The sequence below is a fragment of the Bactrocera dorsalis genome, chromosome 1, assembly GCF_023373825.1.
Source record: "Bactrocera dorsalis isolate Fly_Bdor chromosome 1, ASM2337382v1, whole genome shotgun sequence".
Lineage (NCBI taxonomy): Eukaryota > Metazoa > Arthropoda > Insecta > Diptera > Tephritidae > Bactrocera > Bactrocera dorsalis.
Window position 1 is genome coordinate 24,421,926 of NC_064303.1, and position 16,104 is coordinate 24,438,029.

The 16,104-nt window shown below is 39.1% G+C and overlaps 1 protein-coding gene across 5 annotated transcripts in view; it reads right to left on the reverse strand.

The window, feature by feature from the left end:
• Positions 1-16,104, reverse strand: part of LOC105222272 (neural cell adhesion molecule 1-A) — a 187,488-nt gene that overhangs the window by 128,923 nt on the left and 42,461 nt on the right. For all 5 annotated transcript variants that reach the window (XM_049448787.1, XM_049448798.1, XM_049448796.1 and 2 more), the window contains exon 2: positions 13,765-14,238. In XM_049448787.1, the coding sequence (XP_049304744.1) occupies positions 13,765-13,948 (184 nt within the window). In that variant the 5' untranslated portion in view covers positions 13,949-14,238. The remainder of the gene's footprint in view (positions 1-13,764; positions 14,239-16,104) is intronic.

The window sequence follows — 16,104 nt, forward strand, 5'->3', positions numbered from 1 at the left end:
TTTTTTGAGGCTACTATTGTTAACTTCAACTGTTTCTCCTCTTTCGCCGAAAGTATGACCACCAAGAGGTCTCTACCCCAGTCTGGCAACAGCTGGAGTTCTCCTCCATGAAAGTGTCTGAGCGTTTGAGCCATACCGCATGTACGCCTATTGGATCACGTCCAGCAAAGAGCTCTGGGACTGTTAGATGATGAACCTTGCTTAGAGAAAGTAGCTTTGTGAATCTCCTGCGTTCTACAGGGACTGCCGCAAAACCTGACAGCAGGATCTTGCACTTGCTCAGGAGCTAGTTGTTTACTTGCGCAAGCTAAGTTCACACACAAGATTCATAGATCCAGCGATAGAACCCAAGAGGACAACGAAGACCTATCTCATTTCGAAAAACGAAAATATAGAAGACATCAATAATATATTTCTAGGTATCATTGAGTTATCATCACAAGGGCTACTTGATATCATAATACTCTTATTTGGTATACATTAGAGTCATGAAGTTTAAGTTTTTGCCCTAAACACAGAGAAGTCTTCGTTTGACATCTTCAGTGGGTGCACTTTCAGCGAGACGCTTTTCTTGGCTTTTGAATTGACTGTATGATTTAAGAACAAAACCATTTCTAGATACCTCTCGGAATCGGTTTGCTTATAAACTAAATTTCATTTAAAATCTTCACCAGAAAAAGTTTGATAAATCATCAAACAATCTGAATGAATGAAATATTCTAACAATCATCTCATGTGTGATGTGTTCGATCCGAGCTTTAACTTTTCTAAGTGAAAGAAAGACTGATTAACAGTTCATACTCAAGACAATCGTCTAAGGTGGAAGAATTTAAAATCGCCGATAGATTACTCCGATATAAATGTACTGCTAACTCAAGATACTTCTCAAATCTGCATTGAATACAAAAACAACAAGAGTATGTATAATGTTTTAGCAGTATTTACTTTAGGTACAACTGTGCGATTTCTAGCAAAACATATATACTTTATATACATGTATACAAAAATCTTACAGCCCAACTTTTTGAATTGCACCTTTGGTCAGAGAGTTGCCAGTGCACGTGCGACAATAGGACCGAGATTTAAAATGCCCTTATGGCCAAACGCCAAACAACCCGTTACACCAGCAGCTACAAATTACAGAACAAGCCCCGGGCTCGAAGTATTTCTTATTCATAATGTGAGAAGGAAAAAGAAAATAATGGTAAAGAGCAATTTTGCATAAATCATGTGCTGACTCGCGTCTTGACTGGTCACCGAAGAAGAAAAGAGAAGAAGAGCAATTTTTCTGTTGTAAACTAAGTGCAGCATTTATGTACAATAGCAACAAAGTTATCACAAAAGAGGCTGAAATATGTATAACAACACTTTGCAACAAAATTTTACACAAATTTAAGTCTTTCATTAAAAATAGAAATTGGAACTGAAAAACCTTAAGATATCGAAGTACATATAAACAAGTAAGGAAGGGCTAAGTTCGGGTGCTCCCGAACATTTTATACTCTCGCATGATAAATTGATAATCGAGATTTCATTATCCGTCATTTACATATTTTTTTATTTTGCTGTAAAATTAATTAAAATTAAATTCTGAGAGATTTACCGATATTTTCGGTGGAAAATTAGTTTAGTTAGGTTAGGCACTGAGTTCTTCGTGTTCGATATCAGGGACCTTGAAAAGTTATACTCCGATCACGACAAATTTTCTACAAGGGATACCTCAGCTCAAATACCGTATTTGTGTAAAGTTTTTTCTGCTATCATCATTGGTTCCTAATGTATATATTATACAGAGAAGGCATCAGATGGAATTTAAAATAGCGTTATATTGGAAGAAGGCGTGGTTGTGAACCGATTTCGGCCCATATTTGGTACATGTCATCAGGGTGTTAAAGAAATATTATGTACTGAATTTCATTGAAATCGGTCGAGTAGTTCCTGAGATATGGTATTTGGTCCATAAGTGGGCGACGCCACGCCCATTTTCAATTTTTAAAAAAAGCCTGGGTGCAGCTTCCTTCTGCCATTTCTTCCATAAAATTTTGTGTTTCTGACGTTTTTTGTTAGTCGGTTAACGCACTTTTAGTGATTTTCAACATAACCTTTGTATGGGAGGTGGGCGTGGTTATTATCCGATTTCTTCCATTTTTGAACTGTATATGGAAATTCTTGAAGAAAACGATTCTGTAGAGTTTCGTTGACATAGCTATAGTAGTTTCCGAGATATATATAAAAAACTTAGTAGGGGGCGGGGCCACGCCCACTTTTCCAAAAAAATTACGACCAAATATGCTCCTCCCTAATGTGATCCTTTGTGCCAAATTTCACTTTAATATATTTATTTATGGCTTAGTTATGACATTTTATAAGTTTTCGGTTTCCGCCATTATGTGGGTGTGGCAGTGGGCCGATTTTGCCCATCTTCGAACTTAACCTTCTTATGGAGCCAAGAAATACATGTACCAAGTTTCATCATGATAGCTCAATTTTTACTCAAGTTACAGCTTGCACGGACGGACGGACGGACAGACAGACATCCGAATTTCAACTCTACTCGTCACCCTGATCACTTTGGTATATATAACCCTATATCTAACTCTTTTAGTTTTAGGACTTACAAACAACCGTTATGTGAACAAAACTATAATACTCTCTTTAGCAACTTTGTTGCGAGAGTATAAAAATATAGTCCTCAGCTAAGAATCGTCAGAAAATGGTGAGACTACAAGATCAGACCGACACTTTTGGTTATAACGGGTGAATTTTTGAGGTTAGGATTTTCATGCATTAGTATTTGACAGATCACGTGGGATTTCAGACATGGTGTCAAAGAGAAAGATGCTCAGTATGCCTTGACATTTCATCATGAATAGACTTACTAACGAGCAACGCTTGCAATCATTGAATTTTATTACCAAAATCAGTGTTCGGTTCGAAATGTGTTTCGCGCTTTATTTTGTTCAGCGATGAGGCTCATTTCTGGTTGAATGGCTACGTAAATAAGCAAAATTGCCGCATTTGGGGTGAAGAGCAACCAGAAGCCGTTCAAGAACTGCCCATGCATCCCGAAAAATGCACTGTTTGGTGTGGTTTGTACGCTGGTGGAATCATTGGACCGTATTTTTTCAAAGATGCTGTTGGACGCAACGTTACGGTGAATGGCGATCGCTATCGTTCGATGCTAACAAACTTTTTGTTGCCAAAAATGGAAGAACTGAACTTGGTTGACATGTGGTTTCAACAAGATGGTGCTACATGCCACACAGCTCGCGATTCTATGGCCATTTTGAGACCCGTAAGTTGGCCACCAAGATCATGCGATTTAACGCCTTTAGACTATTTTTTGTGGGGCTACGTCAAGTCCTAAAGTCTACAGAAATAAGCCAGCAACTATTCCAGCTTTGGAAGACAACATTTCCGAAGAAATTCGGGCTATTCCGGCCGAAATGCTCGAAAAAGTTGCCCAAAATTGGACTTTCCGAATGGACCACCTAAGACGCAGCCGCGGTCAACATTTAAATGAAATTATCTTCAAAAAGTAAATGTCATGAACCAATCTAACGTTTCAAATAAAGAACCGATGAGATTTTGCAAACTTTATGCGTTTTTTTTTTAAAAAAAGTTATCAAGCTCTTAAAAAATCACCCTTTGCTAATGGAAGTTATTGGATCGAACTTGCCTAAAATTGAAAGGCAAACGAACATTTTTGGTTAGAGGAACAGAGAACGCCTATGGCACGATAGTTGCTATAGCCTATGAAAATTATTAAATACATATGGAGAGATTCCCAAATAGATACTACCTTGCTACTCTTAAGTCCGTAAAATACTAAATAGAAGTTTTGTTAACCTTTCGTCTCTTAACAAACCTCGAGTACATTTGGGCGCATGATCAAGCAGAAAGTCTGAAAAACTTCCAAGAATATTTGTAACCTTCGAGAAAAAGTTCTCATATATTTTTTATCGCTTTGATCTCTTCATAGTTATTAATTCTTTAAAATTCAGATTTCTCAGGTTTGTTCTGACGACATTTAGTTTTATTTCAGAAAGATAACCGTGAACGCAAAAGGCTCTTCAGATCAAATAATAAACTGCATTTAAGACACAATAAAGTTAATAAGAACTTTTTTGGCAAGAGGCCACCATAAATATATAAAATATATGAGATGTAGTCAATAAAGAAGAAGAAGTCATGATTTTTAAACTATATGAAGTAGAAATATGGCATGGAGAAAGAAAAAAACTATCTAACCGAATATGAAATAACATATACTTAAGATACGGGTTCAAAACCTCAGCTGCAATATGCATAAGTCTAATCTACAAAGATGGAGTAAGTTTTGCTCCTTACGCAGCTACAATAAACGCGTAATAAGTTCCACATTTTATGAACTTTTGAAACAGTATGTTGTAACGAAGTGTAATCACAGTGTTTTCCTGATTACAGCGCAAGCCGCCGACAACAATACGAAAGGGTACACAATGGAGCTCGAAAAGTAAAATAAGGGGGACACAGTGCTGACACTTGCACAACAATATGTGTGCACAGCAAACACATCCATACATTAATAAATAGGAGGCCAAGAACGTCGCTCAAGAAGATGTTGAGAAAATATGCAAAAACAGTAAGTAGAAGATGAAGATGTAAAATTCATTGTTGTTACTTACACAGGCACTTTCATCACTATGAAGCAATAAAAAAGCAAAGAAAGCTTAACACAAGAGAGCTTTAAAGGTCTGTACAGAAATTAAAAGCGAAGACTATGCTAGTGCGTTAGACAAAAGCGAAAGAAAACTGGATTCTATACCTTTAAATATATACATTTTACAAAGAAGGTGTAATTGAGGGAAAAAGGATAAGTACACTAGTGAAACGTCTTTAAAGACGGGGGTGGTAGTATTTATAATAAAGAACTTAATAATTGTAAATTTTGCTGTTGATTCGATAAAGCTTCTTATACTCTTTTTCTGCTTTATTTTATTGAATGTGCCAAACGTTGCCACTTCGGGGTTGAGTGGCTCCAAAAATTTGGCTTCATAAAGCAATGTCCAGCTAGTTGATATGCCATAGCTCACACCTTGCGAATCCCAAAAAAATGGTGCTTATCTCCTTTCGGGTCGAAAGAACAGACTTCGCGTTCTTCGGAGTAAGTTCCACGGAGAAGTGCACTGTTTCGAGGGTTCTTTCTCTGATCTATAGCGGTGGAACCATGTTACATCGATGGTCACTAAGTAATGCAGAAATATTTTAGAAATGTTTCTTTAAAGACACGACTTTAAGGCATTTTGAGAGACTTAGAATTAGAATTAGAATGAAAGTTGAGGAATGCACTGCGACCTTTGGTCTATTGTGCCCTCTCCTGGCTCACATTGACTCACTCAGCCCCAGCGCATGAATAAAATCCAACAACTTGCCGGGTGCTAGTGAGGCAATGTGATCCCTATCCGGACATGTTAGTCCAAGGGCCTTTGTCCTGCGTCTCCAGACTGCTGTGCAGTCGATCAGCAGGTGCTCCGGGGTTTCAGGCTCCCTATCGCAGAACCGGCAACTTGCACTAGAGGATAGGCCCATGCTATGCAGGTGCCTATTCAGTTTGCAGTGGCCGGTGTACCATGCGACCAGTAACCTGAGTTTGTTCCTTGGGAGGTTTATCACAGTTTTGAACCTTTTCAGGTTGTAACCCCCCATTAGCAGCTTGGCATGTCTCATACCGCGAGTTTGGTGCCAATGCTGCTCCCTGCCCTCTACCTCTTCCTTACGGAGCAGCTCTTTCATGGCGTGGGGACCCACCCCCATGAAGGGTTTCGGGTCCTATCACCTTGGTGGAGGCTGCGGAGCGGGCGAGCTCGTCTGCCAGTTTATTACCGGCTATTCCTTTGTGACCAGGCACCCAGATTAGGTGTACCTGGTTCTGTTCTGCAAGGCTATTCAGCCTTTCCCTGCACTCCTGCACTAGTAGCGATTTGATCTCATAGGAACAGATCGCCTTTAGCGCCGCTTGACTATCGCTGAGGATCGCTATTCGCTCATTACAATAGTTGCGATGGAGGTTAATATCGATACACTGGCTTATTGCGAAAACTTCCGCCTGAAAATGCTCGGGAACTCTCCCATGGGTATGGGAGTTTAGTGCGTGGGCCCACAATCCCTGCGCCGATTCCCTCAGACATTTTAGAGCCATCGGTGTACCACCTTAGCGTGCTATTCCTCAGCATCAGTTCGATGTTGGAATCATCCCATTCGTCTTTACTGCCAAGGGTGACCTTGAATCTTTTCCTGAAGTTGACCGTTTTTGTAATGCTATCCCTCGGGAGGAGGACCAATGGTAAGCAGCCACTTATCATCTCCATCCTCCGGGATGAGATTACTTTGCCAATTCCGCACCCCTCCGCCGTTATTTGCAGAAGTGTGTGCTTGGCTGCCTGACCGATAACCAAATGAAGCGGTGTCAGTTCCAGCAAAGCCTCCAGTTGCCGCAGTTGGACAGGTTCGCATTGCACCCGTCATACAGACACAGGCTAAACGCTGTAGCTTTCAACAGTCTTGTCTTAACAGAAGTTTGAGACGCTATTGAGGCCCAGGCCACCGCCCCATATGTGATTATCGGTCGCACTATCATGGTGTACAACCACCTAACGATCCTTGGCTTACAGCCCCAGGACTTTCCCGCCAGCGGATTGCACACCATCAAAGCCTTCGTCAGGTTTAAATGTTGTTTCCCCCGCAGAGTGGAGTCAAGCATCAAACCCAGGTATTTGACACTACTGGTCATCACTATTTCACTTCCCCCAAGTGAGAGATTCCTAAGACCGGGTAGGGACCTACGTCTCGTAAACGGGACCACGGCGTCTTGGAGGGGTTGATATTCAATTCAACTCCCCTACACCACCCCTTTGCTAGGTTTAGACCCCTTTGGACAAGTCACATAGAGTGTTAGTTTTTAGAGGCCTAGTTTTTGAAGACAAGGCTCAAGATAGAGTATGAAACGAGCTGAAATCTGTATTCCAAACCCACGACATACATATATCATTTTATAGTCATTAATTTTCGGAGGACTGTGCTACATACAATTCAATATTTCTTATAATGGAGTAGTTAAATCGAATATAAAGCTGTTTATCAGGGTTCCGTTGCTAGCGGGTCTCTACATTTAAAGTTTCTAATAGATCTTATTTGTATTTTCTGCGAAATATGTAAGGATACTTTAATTCCTTCTAAATGATTATGTAGAAATGGAACGCTAGGCTAGCTAACGAGTAACTCTCAACGACCATCAAGCTCGTTGCACTTTAGTGAATGGTCCCAAACCAAGATAGCAACCGATTCCGAGTTTCAAAAGGTGGTCGAAAATTGGGCCTCTCAACTAGAATTTATTCGAGGCAGCCAGTCACTTGCTCGAATCGATAACCACATGTCTAAACAAACACACTGCTTCAACTCGTCTCACACGATACACAACACAAATATGAGGAAAATTTCGATGTAACATATGACAAAATGCCGTTATAAAAATCAATCAATATATTTATTTCAAGAAATATGACTCCGGTTCATATTAGCTATTTGCTTTCTATGCATATTTAAGAACTCAATTCACGATAACCGTTTGTATGCGATAAGAAAATTAAACTTTGGCAAATAAATCTTTCAGAAATCAATTTAAATATCCGCCGCACCTCCCACACTGCACAACATATTGAGGCCAAGATTGCCATCAGAAACCGTCGAATCTGAAATTCCAGCCACTTTAGTGAAGACTGACTGCTGTTTATAGCCATTCTTGCAGCTTAACTGCTTTTTTTAACCACCTTTTCTCTACGCTTCTGCCTTTTCTCTTCCACCTTTTCTGCCGTCGGGAGCCACCCTCGCATTACTGCATGATTTTTATGTGACCGTAAATATCTTGTCTGAATTTATATGCAACTCACAAGTCACGACGCTCGGATGTGTCATTTAGTGCTGTCGTATTCACTCATACGAGCTTGTACGAGCACATACATACATATGTATGTAGGTATGAGCACATACTCATGGAATTGTCCGCATTAATCAAAGCAAATGCGCGTGCTAGCCATTGCTGGCGGGTCCTCTGCCATTTGCTTGCGTGGCGTACGGCAATGTTGCGTTTGGGCGCAAGATGCGAGTATGTCTGTGCTCGCAGGCGCGCAATAGTCATGTTCACTGCCATGTTATGTGATAATTCTGGTATTTTTCAAGTGTTGAAATATTCATTACTTATAAGCGCAAACATTTATGTATGACATATATATATATATATATATTTATGTATATTATATTTATGTTGGTGCAGGTGCGCTCACAGGCATATGTCTTTCGGCATAAAGTTTTTATGGATGCTGGCGCTCAAAAGTGCTTTAAAATCTTTAAACGAAAAAAGAAAGCCTGGATGTAAACGTGCGCATAGCTAAATGCATTTATGCTATGCTTATGTACATTCATATGTATATGCATACTCAAGTATATATATATATTTAAACTCATGCAGTCATACACACATATATTTTAAAAGATTTATCACATATAAATATGCGCAGCGCATTGAGGCAGGAAGCACGGAAATCCAATGCGCCACTCGAGTGCCCACAAAGCTATGCGCTCAACTCCCAACCAGAAGTATCTACATAAGTGCATATTTGAATGTGACATGCCGCACCACACATACATATATACATATGTATACATTTACAAATATAAAATATACTCTATACATATGTGCATGTGTGAGTGTGTGCCTTTAGGCTGTCTGGCGCTTAACAAAAGTTCATTCTTGACATTTTCACTTAGTTATGTAAATATGTAAGTATGCATGAACTTATACCTGCCTTTCCACTTGTGTATATTTAAATACATATATACACATTTACCTACTTCACATGATACTTAAGCGTACATATACTTGTAGTTATAACTGTATATACAGTAAGGTGGATAATCCTCAAAATAAGGGGGAGCGACTTATTCATTTGTTTTGATTGCATTTGCAAAATCTATTATATTATATTATACATACATATATACATTTGTTTTTGTTATATAAAGAGGAAATTATTTTAGATAAATTTTGTGTGGGATTTTCGTTGAAAATTCTGTTTAATTTTTGCGCTTAAATAAAGAGTGACATACTGAGAATTCATTGACCTCATATAGCCTCAAATTACAAATGCACATAAATATATTTTCTACGAATTTAATTTAAGTTTATTGATTTTTGAATTTCCTCTAGAGTAATTGTATATATTGTACAAATATTTTAATATTTACTTTTATAATAGAAGAAACTTAAAATTTAATTAAATTTATTATTAAATATATTTCGTTTATAAATATACAAGTATTTTGGTTGAGCGTTCTTGTAAACGAAGAAATATGTATATGTGACCTGGTCTACGGAAAGGGGGCTTAGGTGTCAAAAAAACAATTCTTCACTTTTTAGTTGATTCGGATGTTGAGTTGAGTTGTTTATTTTTAACATTTTTTTTCCAAAAAAAAAAAATTTTTCGCACGTTAGCTCCCTTTTCGTAGACCAGGTCACATATAATAGAATGAAAAGTGTATATGAAGCTAAAGCTTACATTGGAGATATCGGTACTTATTAGAGGAATTTATAGAAACCCATACGTAAATTTAAAGTTTAAAAATTCATCGTCCCGCCACAGGATCCAGACGAGTTTAATAGTAATAACTCCAAGACGGCTTGAGAACAACTCCTCAGGGACCGATGTATTACCGACAGAGCTATTGAAAGGTAGCGTCGAGGAGCTGATAAGACGCATGTTCCAGCTGCTAAGCATGATGTGGTAGGAAGAATATATGCCCACTGTTTAGCATATGAATGTACTCGGATCTATCCACAAGAAGGAAATCCCGCAGTCTGCGCTAGTTATCGTAGAATCAGGCTTCTTTGTCCGGAAAGTAATAGGACTGAGTCGATTTAAAAAAATTTATTGAAAGAATCGTTACAATCCCTTAAGAACTTTCAAAATAGTCGATGCAGTGCTGCCATCGCGATTTCCAAGCATTGAGACGTCACGAAAGGCATTATCCGGAATAGCCTTAAGATCCGAGGTGCATGCCTCTTGGATCCCCTCTTTCATCTCAAAACTCTGATTCTTTCGATTTTATTGATGGTGTGAAAGATTTAAGCTCAATGTAAATAAACTGATTGGACCACATATCAGTGTGGCTTTAGAACTAGTAAATCTTCCATAGACCCGATTTTCATAATAATCAAATCCTGGAGAAGACTATTAACACCCTTCACCTTTTGTCGATTTAAACCGCACTGATCGGAGCTGCCTACCTACATTTGGTATCCCTGCGAAATTCACACGGTTAAGCAGAATGACAATGCAATGGCACTGTCTACTCAAAAATTACAATACTACGAAGGTATACAGATATTGAAAATGTAGGCCTTAACTACAGATTCCAGCCTGAAAAAAAAACGAAATAAGTTGGGCTTGTGGTGGGCGAGAGCAATATAAAGTACATAGAGGCCACATACAAAGATTCTTCGCGCCTTGGAAGCTACGCAACTGCGGGCAGCTATACCAATAATCTAAGCCTGAAGATCAAGCGCAGAAAAGCTCATGCCAACTGTGACTACTTTGGGATCGGTATGCAACTGCGAATCAGATCCCTCTATCGACGAACCAGTCTCTATAAGTCTCTCATTATTCCCGTTATATTATACGGAGAAAATTGAAAAATGAACTGTATGAGCTGTATGGCGATATGGCGACATGGCGACATGGGTATAGTTAAGCGCATAAATATCCAACGGGTTATGACATGTCGTTCGCATGGATGAAGATGCTCCAACGAAAGGTTTCGATTTGAGACCCATATGAGGACAACGGAAGCAAGGTGCCAACGCCAACCCTTTTTTTTTGCGGTTTTAGTACATCGCGACCTGTCTGCTTTAGGAACATATGTACAATAACCTCGTACATAGGTTGCTATATACATTTCTGGACTATGCAACACTAAGTTTTGCCAGGTGCAATCTGACATTTCCATTGGAAAGTTTGGCAGTTTTTAGCATAACATCACTCAGAACGTTTTGTCATTTAATCGTGAATTGTTTTATTTACAGGGAATTAAAAAATTCATCTCGGCCAAAAAATGGAACTAACTCGTGAACATTTTCGTGCGGTCATTTGCATCGATGAATTAAAATCTTTGTATGGCTATGAAGCACCATCCTATAGCACTGTGAAAAACTGGTACAACGAATTCAATCGTGGCCGACGCTCGCTCAAAGACGAATTCCGTGAAGGTCGTCCAAAACAGCCGTTGTGCATGAAACATCGATGCCGTACGTGAACTGATAATGCAAGACCGTCATGTAACATACCTTCAGATAGAGGCATGCCTATGCATTTCTCCTGCCAGCCTACATTCGCTTTGCATGAACACCTGGCCGTAAAAAAGGTTTGTTCTCATTGGATCCCGCACAATTTTACGGGACCATGAAAATGCTCGTGTGGATTGAAGTAAAGAAATGCTGAAAAAATACGATCGCGGAGCTTCAAAAAGGCGCACAATAGATCCATGATTCGTCACCTGTGACGATCTTATATCACAGGTGACGAATCATGGATCTATGCGTATGAGCCCGAAACAAAACAGCAATCGACCGTGTGGGTCTTCCAAGACGAGCCAAATCCAACGAAAAAAAAAAACATTTTCGTTGATAAATATGCCTATTTTCATTATTAGGCCAGAAATATATGTATATAGCAGCCCTCGTAAAGTATATGTAGACGCAAATGGCGAAGTTATGTGTGCGTTGCAATGTATAAGAAGAAGAAGAAGCACCATTGAAACAATGAATTCTCCGATGCAGTAAAACCTCACCATGGTTTTGACAACCCTTCCTTATGCTTAGCATAATTTAACACAATTCACAATATATTGTGAAAACTTAAAGGAAATTTGTGAATTCTGCAGTCAAATGCAACATTTATGACACAACTCCTATTAATCTTTTTTTGATCAACAGTGATAATTAGGTCTTGGTAACCCGACGAATGAGGCCATATCCAAGGCCAAGTGAAACAACATGTGTTACGTCACTTCAAAGATGGCTATTTCGATATTAACGACCTTCCGCGTGAAGACGGTGAATTGGAGTCGTTTCTCGATGAGGATACGTCTCAACCGCAATAAAAAGTTGTTTCAGCATTTTGAGTCATCCGTCAAGCCATTTAAAAGCGACTACAAGAGCTGCAAATGACCAGGAGAGCTACAAAAAAATTACTCTGCTGCATGACAATGCTGGACCTCACGTTATCAAGCCCGATACAATCTACCTGGAAACGCTTAAATGGAAAGTCCTACCCCACGCGCTAAATTCACCAAATACATATTTCACCGTCCGATTATTATTTGTTCCGTTCGATGTAACATGGTCTTGCTCAGAAGCAGTTTCACTCACAAGACGATATTGAAAAACTGCTTGATTTTTGAATAACATCTCAAGATACACAGTTTTTCCATAATATTATGCGAACTTTGCCAGAAAGATGGAAAGATTCAAATTTCGAAATTAGGGTTATTTAAAGACATGATTAATAATTCTATTAAGCAGTTGCCAAAAATACGGGCATTTCCGCTTACATCGATTGTGTACATCATTTTTTGAACAGACTTATAATAGAAATACTAAGACAGCTCAAAATATTTTAAATAAAAAATATCAATTATTTTCGAAAAGCTCACTTTGTTCCCATATAGCATATTTCATATAAGTTTTTGATTTCTCGCGAAAAAATATAGGGTGAATTCGGCAAAAAATAACCGCTAAATGCCTCTGGGAGCTTGCTATTTAAAACACTCAAAATTATGATTTATATTTACGATTAACATTTAGAGTCAAAAAAATATTCGATTTATGCCTAAACCCCTCATCAGTGTCTTCTAGTAAAACAACCAAAAATGTACATTACCAAATTTTCGTATATTTCTTGCCACAAAGATAAGCGAACATTTGTAACAATTAGTCGAGTAAATTATATGCTAATTGTATGAAGTGCTTCAAGTGAAACTTCGACGTTGTTAAGTTGCAATTCGAACCGGCTGTGTTCATTTTAAATTAAATATTCCACGCAACTTCGCCCATTCAATCGCACACTTTGCGTGGAAATCGCCGCCAAAGCAATACTTAAATTTAATATCAGCACGAATTTGTGTACTTATCGTCGCTATGACACCTTGGCCGGTCATGATAGTGCGCAGCAATGCCACACGCAATCTGCCATTTCCCTTAATCCTGCGCATTTACGTGCGCACACAGACACCAGCTTGTGGAGGCCAACCGGAATGGCAGCCAGCCGGTACACGGTTAGCCATTAATGGCCATTCAGACCTACAGTAGCACAGCGTGTAACCGGCTTGCCACCTGACAACGCAACGCATCACGCGCCATCGACTAACTAATGCTAATGGATGTTGAGCGCACTGTCGTTGGGCAAACTTTTCGTCGAAGAAAAAACGAGTGAAAAACTTTACGAAATACTTATAAAAAATGACGAGCGCCATAAAAGAAATGAAAGGAGTAACGATGATATTTTTAATAGTGCGCTCGTATATGCGTGGACATACTGGTCCATATACGCTTATATATAATGTTATATGTATGTACGTATACAACTGTACGAGTATATAACCATAAATACCAATACATTTTCTCGAATGGGCGAAAAAACATTAAATTGAATCAGAAAATTGTTTTAAACTTACCGTGCGCATCTTTGTTGGTTAACGAGCCGCCAGTCAGGCCACCAATGCCACCGCTGCCGCCACCAACTCCAGCTGCATGCAACATCAGACTGTTGGACGAATGCAAGCGTGCTGCCACAAATGTCGCGCGCAACGTCACCAATGTGAACGCAATAAAAATTTTCCACATTGTTAACATTATCATTACACTTTGATGACAGTTTTTTCCACTGGCCACAGTAATGAATCCAGCCACAACAACAACAGCCGCGTTGAGCTCAAGACCAATAGGCTGTCGGTTAGCGTGACAAGGAGTGCGATAAAGCGCGTTGCAGTCAGCTCCAGCTAGCGTAGACTTACTCAACTCTATAGAGACGTAAGCGTAGTTGCGTTTTCACTTTTCAGGATAATTATTTTTTATGGCATTCGGTAGTTTTGTTGTTAATCTTTTGAATGTCCTTTTTTATTTCGACGATCGAAGCTGTCGTCTAAGTTCTGTAAACAAAAGGAAAAGGAGAGTTTTTCGTTTAGTTAAGTTAATTATTGATATAATTAAATTTCATAATTAGTTTTAATTAGTTGTAAAGTAACTTTACAAATCCTTGATATTGAGGGTGCCTTTGATAATGCGTCTCACACTAGCATGATCAAAGCACTCGAGAGAAGGAACGTTAACCCCTCGATACGCAGATGGAGAGAAGCCCTTCTGTGCACTAGGGTTGCAGAAACAACAGTGGGAGAAAGTAAGATTCGTCTTGGCAGGGTGGAGTACTGTCCCCTCTGCTTTGGAGCCTGATAGTAGACGAACTACTCGAGTTGCTCACCAGCAATGGAATCCGCTGTCAAGGGTACGCGGACGACTTTGTCATAATGGCGAGAGGCAGATTTGAGAATACTCTCTGTGACATTGTTCAAAGGGGCTTAAACTTGACGAAAGGATGGTGCAACACGGTAGGGCTAAACATCAACCCAGCAAAACCCACCGTGATCCCATTCACTAAGCGGAGATCTCTTCCGGGCCTGAGGTCCCTAACAATTGGAGGAATTTCTTGGATCAACAATCAATGAGATAATTGAGAGAACATTTCGAAAGGTATATAATTTCACGTTTTGTGCCGGTCGATTGGCCTCGAGATCGTGTGATATCACATCGCTAGTCTTTTTCCTGTGGGGATATGTTAAGTATAAAGTCTATGCAGACAATCCCGCTTCAAGTCTTGGAGCAAAACATCACGAGTGTCATTCGACAGTTACCAGTCGAAATGCTCGAGCGAGTCGTCGAAAATTAGATGCGACCATTATTTGAAAGAATTGAAAGAAATTAACTAAAGAATGTTCTTGCAAATGATAATAAACATTCTCCCTTAAATAGGTAGTTTCTGTATTTTTTCTTTAACAAGTAGGGAATCTCGAAATGAAGGAGATTGACTTCACTCGGTAGTGACAACACGAGGAGTTTTCGGGGTTGGGAGCCCCTTACAAGCCGAGAAATACAAAAGTTCGACAATTAAAATATATTCATTTATTTCGGGATTACATTTAATAAGCACATATCTACAAGGTAAACCACATACAAAATAGTTCGTAATCATAGTAACGCTTATCGTTAAGAGTACCCCTGCGAAAAGTGGAATATGTTCATAATCGGCACAGCTTGAACCTTCAAGCTCAGTAATTTAACCCCCCAACTCCTTTCCGAAATCCTGCCTCCTTCCCTAACCTCGCTATATTTGAAGTATCCAAGAAAGAAAAAGTTAATATTACTAAGCATTTTGCGGAGGTATAAAAATACTTGGTCCAACAAAATTCCTGAAGCCTTATCTTTGCATAAGCCATAAATAAGTGATATGAAGAAAGTGTATAGTGGATTTACATCTAAAAATCGCAGTCATCGGACCTTCCATGAAAAACAATACTAGTCTAGTCTACTTGTAATAGCACTAGTTTGCTGTCATTTTACGACTGTGATGTTAGAGGCTGTTTCTGGATAAATTTGGGTTGCTAAAACCGAAACTCATAGTAAAAATTTAGTAACGTAAGATTTTTTGTGTTGTGGGCAAGGGGAGTAGGGGTCAAACCGCCACCATTTACTTTAGCAGACTCTTTGAACTAAAATTCCTATTCAAGATACCCCAAAAACTTCTTACCAGATCAGTCGGAAATGTCTATTTCAGATTTATTGAGTAGTGTGATTATTGATTATAATCAGCCCGAAAACATTTTTAGGGAATAACACTGAATGTACAATCTTTGACGAAAAAAACCTGGTTTTGTTAATTTGTAATTAAATGGAATAAACGGAATTGCAATTAAATTGAAGAAGATTGTTTGGGACAGAAAACTGGTTAGGGGAACGCCCCA